The sequence below is a fragment of the Fusarium coffeatum genome (assembly GCF_003316985.1).
Source record: "Fusarium coffeatum strain FIESC_28 chromosome Unknown BRIP53273_contig_40, whole genome shotgun sequence".
Lineage (NCBI taxonomy): Eukaryota > Fungi > Ascomycota > Sordariomycetes > Hypocreales > Nectriaceae > Fusarium > Fusarium coffeatum.
The window spans coordinates 190,252-202,619 of record NW_022157837.1 but is presented as its reverse complement, the minus strand read 5'-3'; the positions used below and the strand labels follow the sequence as shown (position 1 = coordinate 202,619).

Below are 12,368 nucleotides of genomic sequence, written 5' to 3'. Positions count from 1 at the left end.
ACAAACCATGTCCAGCGTGTGCTTATCCCAATTGTTCATTGAAGCTAATATTACAAAGCGCTCGCTCACTGTTCACCCACTCGTTCTCCAACGACACTCAACTTGGGCGTGCCTGGGCCTGAACTACTCCTCTTCTTCAACTTCTGTCTCTCGGCTCTTGGCGTCATTCCATCCGCACCAGGCTGCGACGCAGCTCTATGCGAACTCTTTCCAAAGAAACTGCTAAGCCTACTACTACGGCGCTCCCTATCGTTTTCTGCTACAGGGGGACTTCCCGTGGTGTTGCCCATATTGAACGGCGGGTCGTCGTACTGCGCGTCAGGGATCGGCGGTGCGTCGCTTGACGGACCGGCATCGTCGTGGGGTCTTTGTAGACGGTATTGGTTGGGATGATAGAATTTGCCCTGGTCGATCTCGTAGCGTCCTTGCTCAATGGTAGCTTGGTTCCTTTCGATTGCCGCTGGGCCAGCGCCGAGTGCTCTGTCAAAGCTGGAATTTAGTGTTCCACGGAGTGTTTCCCCAGCGCCCTGTGATAGAATTAGCATCAATTAATATTGAGTGTGCAATACGACTTACGTGGATACCTGCAGCAGCAGTCTTCAAGTTCGCAAATGTGGATTTGCTATTAACAGGCCGGGAATAATTGAAGGGTTTATTGTCCTGTGGAGGTGGAGGCTGTGGGAATGCGCCCTGGCCGATTTGCAACGGCGCGGGGACGAATTCGGCTGATCGTCTAACATTGCGCTCTGGAATCGCGGGGGAATTATTGCCGTCTGCGACTGAAGGGGCGACGGATGGTGTAATTGACGGAACTGGGTCGCGAGGTGGAATAATTCGTTTGCCAGGTGTTTCGAAACTCTTGCGACGGGCTGTGGGGGTGACTGGTGATGGCTCGCCTGATGGTGGTTCGAATTGGGATTGAGAAGGGATTGGAGGTGGTTGTAATTGTTGTCCTGGTGGCGGCCCTGGAGGCGCAGGCGGTTGGTGCTGTGGTGGTTGTTCCTGTGTTGGCGGCAGCGGGGAAGTTGGTGTGACCTCTTGGTTTGCGACAGTGGGCATCTCAGCGACAGGCCTCGGCTCCTCAATAGTCTGCGTCGTACCATTCGAGTTCGTCACAGTTGTTGTGGTTGTCGTCGTGGTAGTAGTCGTCGTTATCGTCTGTCCAGTATTTGGGTTCGTAACAGTTTCTCTTTTAATAGTAGGACTGGTCCATGATTCTGGCCCCGAGTTGGGATTGGAATTGGGATTGTGACTTGGTCCTGGGGTAGGCGTTGTAGTGTCTGGCGTCTTTCCAGGGCTCAATCCACTACCGCTGGCGACATTGCTTCTCGTGTTGCTCAGATCGCCCTCTGTGGTAAGCGAGTTATTCGGTTCGCTGCTTCCATATGTTGAATCACCCGAAGTCTCAGCTGCTTCATTGACGGGTGGAGGTGGTAGGTGAATGTCCTGGCTTTTTCGCTTTTCTTTAAGATGATCTTTGTCCTTGTCCTTGTCTTTGGAAGAGCTAAAGATCTTCCATTTTGAGCGCTTCTCTTTATCTTTGTGATCGTCCTGCATTTTGTGTCAATTGGTATGGAATGAATAGAATTGAAAGAATTGCAATAAGAGAATACGATTAACGGTCGGGTCTTGAGTAAATCAGGCTTATTCTTGTGGGATTCTGTGGTGCAATATGACGGTGATGATATCATTCTACCCAGTCGCAACTTGGAATCTTTCAGCCACCGCCGATCACGTCTTGGGAGCTGCCACTAACGCGCAATGACTACTCCATGACTTCAGAACTTGTGGCGTGAGCTCAATTAACTCTTTGCTCAGCCACAAGGCTTGCATGTTCATTGACGAGTCTTTGGGGATGGTGATGGTGTACTATCAGATGTGGTGGTGGTTTGAGTGTGTAACTGTTAGGACCGTATCCCAAGAATACTTGGTTGAATCAAGTATTGTGCAGAGGCCTCACCTACTGTTCCAATTGATGACACCACGATGATCGACCAGCAAGATTGACTCGGCACTTGCACAGCATTTCGATCCCGAATAACGTCGGTGTTAGCCGCATCATGAACTTTAGAGCCTCAAAATCTCTTTTAGATGCCGAGTTGTCGATATTACTGGCGGACGCTTGAAGTTACCCTGCACAACCTGACATTGCCAAGCGCACCAAGAGGTCGCCCGTTTTATGCAACGGCCAATAGCTCCATCTCCGAAATTTAAGTAAAAGCTTGTCTTCTTGCCCGTGATATGTCAATACAGTAGTCTCCAGATGACAGTGGGTCATGCATCGGCTCAGATCCGAATGAACGGGATCCAAATGCATCAGGTCAGCATTTCTCCGATAAACAATTGGACTTGACCCCATATTCAGGCGTAAGCTGAGGGTCTAGCCAGAGTACGCGAAATTCGCGGAAAGAGAATTATGTGATTGGTTGAAGTCCTCCAAAGTGGATACTTCATCTCAACATCCATTAACTCGTGATTCCATTGTCAAGAAATCCTTTGTTTGAGTATCGGGTAGACCTTTTGTCTATACCAGATTTGCTGTTTTCTTCGGTTTTCAATATTTGTATTTGTTAATCAATAAATATTTGCAATGTTTTTATTTGTCCTTCGATGAATATTGCCTACAGAGCAAACATGAGGAACCTTCTGGACGTCCAGCTGCCCAGTAGGTTATAAAAGAATCAATGAACATTTTAAATTTTCGTCTCTAGCTTTCGTATTGCTATTATATACAGCTTGTATCAAATTGCATCCATATATAACTTAAAGATGGTACTCGGATTAAGAATAGTGAGTGTAACCCTGTCGCGACCATAAAGTAGCCAGGTGCTGAACTCCCCAATGCCAAAGCACACATCAGAGCCAAGAGTACTAATTGTACGCAAAGACCCCTCACTATGAAAGAAAGATATTAAAAGCTACCGCCTCGGTATACTAGAGCCTGAGTATGGTCAAGGCTTTGCTGTGGCATTGGCATCGGTTGGCACTCACGAAGACGACCAGCCGACATGTTCGCCAGCCCGTCTCCCTCTGTGCCAGAACGCCACGAAATGCTTTATACTATAGAACCACCAAAGGGAGAACTGCGAACAGTAGCTCTGTTTCTGTCAGTGCCAGACTGTGGGCCTGTTCAGTAGTGTCACCCATGGAACAGACGCCGTGGCCCTGACAAGAATTTCGAAGCTCGAACATCCAATGGGAGACCTGCGAATAATATCTTTGTGCCATGTCAGTGCCAATACACCAGCCAGGACAGCTCTGTCGCTACCAGAACAGCCGGAATGGACCTCACAAGAGCTCTAGTATATAGTCCCTCTTTAGTCTGCTCCCTGACAACTTTCCTCCCCTCTCTCTACCACACACACACACACATACACAGCTTTCAGCTCATCGCTACTTATCATCACACTCTTCACACTATCTTCACATACTCTTCACACCTTACCTACCTTTCATCAGCACTTTGACATCATTCATAATGTCTCCTTCTACTTCAGCTACCATGCTCTGGCCCCAGGCCAACCGTACCGTCATTGACATCGGCGGTTCGTCCCTCAACCTGACCTTCGACCGTCAACTCCCCGATGCCTTCCGTGGCCAAGGCTACTTTCCTAAGGAAATGGCCTATACTTATGGCATGGATAAGTGGAACGTCATTGCTGGCACTTCGTACCAGACATCTGACGAGATCTCCATCATCTCAGCTACCGCCGGTAAAGTTGTCTCTGACATGCCAAAGACTAACAACGTCATTGTTGACCTTGGAGCTGCCAATAGCCCGAAGTTCGAGCCCTATGTCAACGCCTTTGTCAACCAGGGTAAACAGGTTACCTATATCGCTCTCGACATTAACAAGGAATCACTCACTGCTCACATCAACCGCGCCGCCGATCGATTCCCTGGTGTCTCCTGCATCGGTCTTTGGGGAGACTTCTCACAGGGTGACAAGTTCTACAAGAACATCATTGGCAACCGCATCTTTCTGTCTCTCGGTTCCATCTTCTACAACGCACCCGATCAGATGTGCGTCGACCGCTGCCTCGAGGTCAAGGCTCACCTTTCTGGTCTCGACCGTCTCATCGTTGGACAAGACGGCCCCTCGGCCGGTGAGAGCGCCAACACCCACAAGGCATATGGCACTGCTGCCTATGTTGACTTCTTCAACACCTATCTGGCCGGTATTCAGAAGCACGCTGGTATCGTGGCTGACCCCAAGACCGCTTGGGGCTACGAATCCAAGTTGATCAACACTATGCACTTCTTCGAAGTCACGGCCCTGAAGAAGATGGTCTGCCAGCGCTACGGCGGCTATGTTGTCAGGAAGGGAACCAAGTATGTCATGTTCCCATCTTGGAAGCGCGGCGAGGAGGAGATCCACGACATCACCAACAAGCAGGGTCTCAAGATCATGACTCTCGGCAAGTCTCCCTCTTCTGGTATGCGCCAGTATCTGGTTCAGCCTCAGAACTAAGTTGACGATACACTCGCATTATCTTGGATCTGTTTGTGCTTTTGGAGTTTGGAAAGAAAGGAATTGAACTCTCGTTGAGCGAGAGGAGCCCACACGGGCTTTTGGAATGATTGGTCTCCAGTTTAGGAGCAAAGCATTGTACCTGATTTTTGAAGGATGAACGAGAGTCATGTCGTGGTCATAAAGGCTCGAGACTCATGAGTATATAAATTCTCCTTAGACTCGGCCACACGGCCTGAATAGACACAACCTCGGGAACCTTATCTGAACACTTGCACATGTGATTCCCAATGACTGGTGAAACTCAACAGACTATCTATTTTTAACTTACAGAACTATTCCTTGACAATTTACGGAACGGTATCCCACGTCGACTTAGAGGTTATCCCGATGACGTAATCATTTAACCCTGTGGAGAAACTGAAAACGCGACACTCATCAGCACCACAACTCAGCTCTTCAACTCACACCATCAATCATGTCGAAACGAAATCTCCTTCTATGTTTCGACGCCTTCGGGACTCTAATTAGGCCTGTTCAGCCAGTCGCGCAACAATATGCTCAAGTCGCACGGCAATGCGGTCTTACCGACTTTAGTGATGAAGAGCTGCAATCCACTTTGATATCGACTATCAAGCAAGAGTCTAAGAAGAATCCGAACTTTGGAAAGGAAACTGGTCTAGGCGCTACAAAATGGTGGACAAATGTGCGTTGTTCTTATTATTGGTATTGTTCGGTGCTGATGTTTGCAGGTTATTCATAATACTTTCACGCCTTTGATCCCGAAAGGCCAATCTCTTCCTCAAGATCTCGCGCCAAAACTACTACATCGCTTTGCTTCAAGAGAGGGCTATGAGACTGAAGAGGGTCTTGTAGAAGCTTTAAAAAGCTTGAAGGGTAACACCTCTCGACATTATGATCAGCTTGTTGTTGGTGTCGTGACCAACTCAGATGATCGCATTCCCAGCATTCTCTCATCCTTGGGTCTCAATGTCAGTCCTCTTCGCTATGGCACCGACTCCGACCCAAGTAAGATCAAGAACAGCACTTTTGATATTGACTTTCACTGCATGTCCTACGACGTCGGTGTCGAAAAGCCAGACAAGCAGATTTTCAACGCCGCAGAATCCATGCTGGCCCAGATAATCAGCGCACGAAACGGAAGAAGTTTGAACGAAGCCAAATCAGAAGCTGGGAAGTGGCAGAAAGTCTACGTTGGTGATGATTATTCAAAGGATGTGGTTGGGTCAGCGAATGCGGGTTGGAACCCCGTTTTACTTGATCCGAAAGATGAATGCGAGAGTATCATAGATCTGAAACGTTGGCGATCTGACTCTGGTAATAAGTCACATGGAAAAACATGCAGAATTGAAGATCATCCGAAGGAGACAGTCGAAGGATTGTTTGGGGAATATGATGTCGCGACTGTTCATTCGTTACACAACTTTGTTTCATGGCTTAAGAACGGATCGCCAAACTGAGCGGTAGAAGACTATAGCCATTTGGATAGAATTAATCTCGTTAACAACATGAGTCATATCGAGTCGATTGCTGAATTAAGCTCGCCGAAACGCATTATTCCCAAAGTAGACTGAAGGAATACAATGGGCCGTTGACCTTCCTTTCTGACATTGTGGGGCATTTCCGAGCCAAAGACTATCTGGCCTAGCTATTCGACGTCTTCATATCTGGCCTCTCATCCTTCGCAACAACGTACTAAGGTCTCAGGTCACTTTCAATCATTCAGCCATGTCTATGTCAAACATCAACTCAACACGCTTAACAACAAAATGTGAAGAAAAAGCCGTCCCGCTATCACTTCTCGACAGCACGACCGCCAATTTCTCCGACGCAAGCGCAATATGGCTTTATGAAAAGCCAACTCGTCAAGACATCAATTTGGCTCATCACCTACGCGAGTCATTAGCGATTACGCTTGAGTCTTATCCCCAGTTATGCGGCCATTTAAAAGCTATTGAATCTACAGACGGGACTGCTCCACCGGAAGCTGCGCATTTCCCTCCACATGCACGACGCTTTAGACGCTTGTATGCGCACTATGGAACTGGAAACGACCCAGGTGTCGAGTTCGTCCATGCTAGAAGCTCTACTGCACTCAGAGATTTGTATCCAGAAGACAGAGTTTCTAAACACCCTGCCTGGCTTTGCGACTCTGCTGTGTTCAAGCAGTTTATGCCATCTGTACCGACGCCACGGCTATTAAGCCATGCTATCAAAGATGAAAACGGCCGTCTCTATCCTTTTCTTGCGATCCAAATCACCGAGTTAGCATGCGGTGGTTTTGTCTTGGCTTTGAAAGAGACGCACCCTCTTGCCGATATCACGGCTGTTATGTCCCTTCTGAAAGATTGGGCAACTGTCAGCCAGTCTATGCTTCTCGGAAAGTCTATCCCTCGGTCAAAAGCGGTTTTTGACCCTGCTCTAATCGACAATCATGCCGCCGGAGATATAAACGCTGAACAACCCGACAAAAAGCTTATACAACAAGCTATGTCGTTGCCGATGCATAGATATGACTGGTGGGCACCTGGCCCAAAACCTTCATGGGCACCTCCAGTCCCAGAGGCTTTCGATACACCGGATCTCGAACCAGCAGGCTCAGCCATGCCTTGGGAAGAATGGGATGTGACCGCCCCTGTGTCGAACTGCGTCATTCACTTGAGCAGAGAACAAATTATTTCACTATGGGAAAAGGCGAACAAGGCGTCATCAGAAAAGCTCAGTCAACACGATGCAATCATCGCTCATATTTGGTCCTGCATAGCCCGTGCACGGGGTTTGGAAGATGACACAGGTCCTATTCACTGCAATCTCGTATACGGCGTTAGATCATCCTTCGGACTCGACGAGAAATTCCTCGGTTCCCCGGCTGTAATGATGAACATCGAACACCCCGCCTCTAAAGTCTGCAGCCTTTCAAATTCGACTGAACTAGCTAATCGTGTCCGGAACACGCTTAAAACAATTTCCGAGCCGAGTAAGATGGCCGCTCATCTACACGGCATCGCATTCGAAAAGTCTCCTCAACGAATATGGCAAGCCTTTCTAGGTCAGAGGCATATTCTGGTGACGACATGGGCACGTGCAAACGTTTACGAGGTCGATTTTGGATTCGGATCTACGTGTTCGTACGTTGAGAGTGTTGTGCCAGATATGGATGGTAATATTGCGGTTAAGGAAGCACCGGGGCCTTCTACTAAGTATTGGACTGATAATGGTGTTGACATCTCTGTTCATATCAGAACGGAACATATGGAACGGCTGATGGATGATCCGCTTTTGTTCCCAACCATTACGTCTGGCGAGGAGTACGAAACATAAACTTGGTTATGTATCTGAGAAGAAGCCTTGGGTCAGTTACAACCAGTGTACCCAGTTTTTATAACTCGCATTTTATGTGAGGGCATGGAAATAAGACTTGTCGAGAGTATAAAAGATCAAATATTCTAAATACTTATGCCAGTTTAGATCAGCATTTATAGGCCAGCTTCCTTTCAAGACCCATGTATTATAGGAGATTTATACGGTATGTACTGTTCAGCTCAAATCCCAACGATTGAATAGAAGGTTAGCGGAAGACAGGTCTCAGTTCCTCAAAGCCCATTTGGCTTGTCATGGCCGCCCAAAAGCCAACAATAGTGTGATTGCCAGCCTCAAAATCAATGACTCGGCAGTCACCATCAACCGTTTCGTGACTAGAAACGGTTGATCAGTGTACCTTTGAATAATCGCGTGCTTCTATGACGGATTCGAATCGCTGTCCCCATTGAAACATTCCTCGCCAAAAGCTGCTGGGTAGCGGCAGTTGGGCAAAGGCACGCGATGATTGTTGCAAAGGGGAGACATTCTCTAGAGTGAGGTAATGAAGAACAGAGAATAGAATGTCGTTTGGCAACTTGGCGAACGGATCTGTGGGTGTATATCCGCCAATTCTGGTCTTCTGATGACTAGAGAGTATCGGGAGTGTGAGTCGTCCAGTCTGTGTTTCTCAAATATGTCCCGAGGTTCGCTGAGGTTAGCAGGATCGCCGTCAACTGCTTTAACAAATATGAAACACAAGTCGCCTTCCTCACCGGGCGTGCTTCCAAAGATGCGACGTGCTTTGCCTCCATGGTTGTGACCCCAGTCTAACCCACTCTCATGGCTCGGCATCAAACGCGCAAGAGTGAAGAGCGACTGTCAATCATGTTGGGTAATCGGACGAAAGGCCGTGAGTAGCTTCCAGCATGTCGAATGGAAGGGATAACCCAACGCGTCTGGATCGTTTCCTGATGGTAAGGGCCTGTGAAATTGATACGAGAGCGGTGTGTTATATTGGGATAGTATATCCGTAGGGTCGGGGAATATGTTGTCACGATCGTGCCCAGATGTAGAAAGATAGACTCTTGATTGGGCATCAATAGTTGCAGCACGAGTATATACGGTATGGAAGTAGCGTTGCCATATCGAGGGGTTATCAGGATGGCCATTAGTGGCAATCTCTATCCCGCAAAGACAGCAGCAAATGGTTCGCGACTTGGCACAAAGAGAAAAGGTAGTTGAGTAGTAAAAGAAGAAGAAGGAGAAGGAGAAAGTAATAAAGAAACAATGTATATTTACATCGATCTGGTTGATGGGGATATATTTTGCTAATATTTCCACAACAACTTCACCTCCATGTAACTGCTAGGAGAAGATCAAACGTTGAAACTACCTAGGTACCTCCTGATCAATGACCCGGCAACGCCCGTTTCATCTAGGTCGTCAAGAGACAGGTGGAAATTGTAGTCATGGATATTACGGATACGCACACTACTACGGCCCTCCTATTTAAGGATGCGATTGCAACCAGCATACTACCTAAGACTAGGTACGCAACAGTCCATCAGACAATCGGACTTCGCTTTGTGAGAATTTGATTGAGAAGATGAAAGCATTCCGGGCGCAATTCGTCATCACGGTTGCAATGGCAAATACCGAGGTATGGTTTCCTCTCTTATATTACCTAGGTAGGTCGTACTTCAACTTATAGAAATTGATCAGATACGAAGATACCAAGCCGTTTTTCACATGATCTGATTCGCCTGATTAGATCTATGACGCGGTGTATAATAAGCTATTTTCATATCTGTCTAGATCTGGATGCAGATACTATGTATAGAGAAGGACGAGAGATCTCAACATCAAGGTTTAGTTAGGGCAATGCCCAGATATCAACACATAACAATCAGATTATCTCATTCATTCACATCGCAATAGCCTAAAGGTTACTTTCTTGTTCAGTCGCACATTGGCTCGATGTCAGATGCAAGCTTATGGTTGGCTATTCATCAACGCCCAGTCAGCTTATGTCTTAGAAATGCTGTTGGTCACGCTCAGCACAAAAAGGACAGCCTTTCTTCTTTGTTAGTACCAAATCACTTTCTCCATCACCATGTTCGCCCCTAGTAACGGAGGACAGTCCGCTGATGCGGAGTACTTGGGTCTAATGCCGCTGAATAGTGATCGCATTCGCCACTCCAAACCGGTATGTTTTAGGTTGGGTTACTGTCGAGCATGTCTCTTCGCTATCGATATAGAGACGGACACTTTCGTGGCAGGTATGTGATTTCAGTCCTATGTTTTGTTATGATACTAAGTTATATAGTAGTCACACCTGATGATCGTGTATCAACAAGATTCCTCTGGAACCCTAAAAACACCTATCCACGTATGTTCACCGACGATTCTAACAGCATGACACTGTTGTTCTGCGCGAATCACGATTGCAAACATCTCGACGGTCTTGCGGTAGCTATCCATGCTGGTTGCGCTCGCATGGCTACTCGCCTTGGAAGTCCACTCAACAAATATCGACATTGTACGGAATATTCTTACCAGCCAACCAAGGAATACCAACGTCGACGAAGGGATTGTATTCGGGATCTGGTCGAGAACTCCCTTCGTCAAACATTCGGGAAACTACCGCTTGAGCTTTGGAAAATAGTTTCTGATGACGATGACCTGATCAAGCTATACACCCTGGCAGAGATGTCTTTTAAACGTAGGCAGATGTACTGGTCCGTTGACTTGACACTTCCAGTATGGGCAACATATACCGCGATCGATGGAGTGGAATACATGAGCTCGTTGTCCAGCTCGCCAACCGCCCGGGCCCGTCTCGTCTGTCAAGGCATCAAAGCGGACAAAGTCTTGTACATATCAAGCGACCATCTCGGTATCAGACAAATCCTAACAGACCCAAGTCAGGCCATGCTTGACCCATACCATCCTGCCTACTGGCAGACGGTGTCTGCTGAGAGCCAAACCCTTTCTTTCGATGGAGATGTAAGTCCCAATAACGAAGTGACAGCCCCGTACTCTATCTAACCGACACCAGGGTTATAAACTTCGCGAAGTGGTAAGGCCGCCCGATCAAGCACCAGTATTCTGGCCAAGTCCAAATATACCACAACCTCTGGCCCTCTTTTATCCAGGCTGGGGCGAAGGTGAGATTGTGGCAAGAATGAAGGCTCTCACTTTCAACGAACCAGATACCACAGGTTACTCGATCTGTTGGGCTAGCACCGAGATGGATGCTATCCAGGCACACAGAAAACCCAACGAATGCAACAGAAGTAGCGGTGCCACCGGCAGGGAAAGCTTGGAATACGAAGAATCGGGCAACTTGAAGTGGACGTACCATCCTATCGCACAGGACGAGTACGTGAAGCAGGTCTGGCTACGTGATTGTGTCCCGTACGATACCGTCGAAGAACTCCCATACTGGAATCAAGATGACCGTTACTTCTATCACATGTCTACGCCTTGGGGTACACAAACGTACAAGGGCATGGCAAAAAACAGGAGACCTAGCGATATGGCTCTTGCAGTAAGAGAATCCCCCAGCCAGGCTATTATCTCGTTATACTAATTTCTTTCCAGCTTGTCACTAGCAAAGGCCGTACCATAGTGGCGGGAAATCACCCAGATCATGGGTTTCACCAGCCTGAATTCGAACGAAAGCGCACATGGTATTTAGTATCCGAAACAGAGACCCATGCTCCCATGGCGATATTCCTCGCTCTACCGACCCACGGAATTCCTCTCTTCGCGGCATCTAAATTGCCAGGTAGCGAACAAAGGCAACCGCCGCCGAAACAGAATTGTTTCGGTCGCATGCCGAGTTTCAACCCTTACTTCTCGATGCACTACTCCTCAGCCTCTCTAGAGAACGTCACCAGCGTTACCGTCTGCAGAAGCAGAAACGTGAAGGATAAATGCAGCACAGTTCAACATTTCGATTTGGAAAACAGCTGTTTCGACATGATAGAATACAAGAAGGTCGCGGGACTGCTGTTCAAGTACGCGGATGGTCATGAGGAGAGCGTGGGTTGTTTTCGCTTTGACTGGGTCGAACCGCCGGTTGATACGAGGGGTACAAAAGGCTTGTTCATAGGAGAGAGACCGGGTAAGATTGAACAGATAAAGTCTCATGTCGCAGATGTGGATATCCAACCTCCGAAGGGGAAGACTGAATGGACTTGGATGGAAATACCTTGGGATGGAACAATCGAGTGGTGGTTCAATCCTGAGAATCTCGATACTAGCATCACTCATGTTGGCTCACAGCTCCTTGCAAAGGCCGATAAAGAACCATCAGCGAGGCTATTGTATGAAGAGGATGCGTTCAATGAATCAGAATGACTGTCTTCATAGGGGTACCTTTCATAGCCTGTTCAGCCTTCACTCACTTGCCATGCCCCAAATGTTTCCTCTTCGACTGTGAATATGCTTTGCTGTTCCACTCACCTACCACGAAGTTTGCAGTGAATCACTGAAATCTTCAACTGTATACCTGTATTTCACTGGATAGCGGACTTAACTTTTTAATCTTAGACTCAAAGTTTCACATCTG

At 47.6% G+C, this 12,368-nt stretch overlaps 4 protein-coding genes across 4 annotated transcripts; 3 read left to right on the top strand and 1 right to left on the bottom strand.

The window, feature by feature from the left end:
- Positions 1-65: 65 nt before the first annotated feature.
- FIESC28_01737 (uncharacterized protein) lies at positions 66-1,557 on the bottom strand (the record flags this gene model as incomplete). The annotated part of the gene is made up of 2 exons (XM_031155887.1): positions 66-527; positions 577-1,557. The coding sequence occupies 2 exons, from the start codon at positions 1,555-1,557 to the stop codon at positions 66-68; spliced, it is 1,443 nt and encodes a 480-aa protein (XP_031020090.1).
- A 1,921-nt stretch (positions 1,558-3,478) lies between these two features.
- Positions 3,479-4,471, top strand: FIESC28_01736 (uncharacterized protein; the record flags this gene model as incomplete). Its single annotated transcript, XM_031155886.1, has 1 exon — positions 3,479-4,471. One exon carries the CDS (start codon positions 3,479-3,481, stop codon positions 4,469-4,471), a length of 993 nt encoding a protein of 330 aa, XP_031020089.1.
- A 478-nt stretch (positions 4,472-4,949) lies between these two features.
- FIESC28_01735 (uncharacterized protein) lies at positions 4,950-7,813 on the top strand (the record flags this gene model as incomplete). The annotated part of the gene is made up of 3 exons (XM_031155885.1): positions 4,950-5,177; positions 5,224-5,809; positions 6,141-7,813. The coding sequence occupies 3 exons, from the start codon at positions 4,950-4,952 to the stop codon at positions 7,811-7,813; spliced, it is 2,487 nt and encodes an 828-aa protein (XP_031020088.1).
- A 2,092-nt stretch (positions 7,814-9,905) lies between these two features.
- On the top strand, positions 9,906-12,157 carry FIESC28_01734 (uncharacterized protein; the record flags this gene model as incomplete). The annotated part of the gene is made up of 5 exons (XM_031155884.1): positions 9,906-9,998; positions 10,053-10,071; positions 10,119-10,798; positions 10,851-11,342; positions 11,396-12,157. 5 exons carry the CDS (start codon positions 9,906-9,908, stop codon positions 12,155-12,157), a joined length of 2,046 nt encoding a protein of 681 aa, XP_031020087.1.
- Between the last annotated feature and the right edge of the window lie 211 nt (positions 12,158-12,368).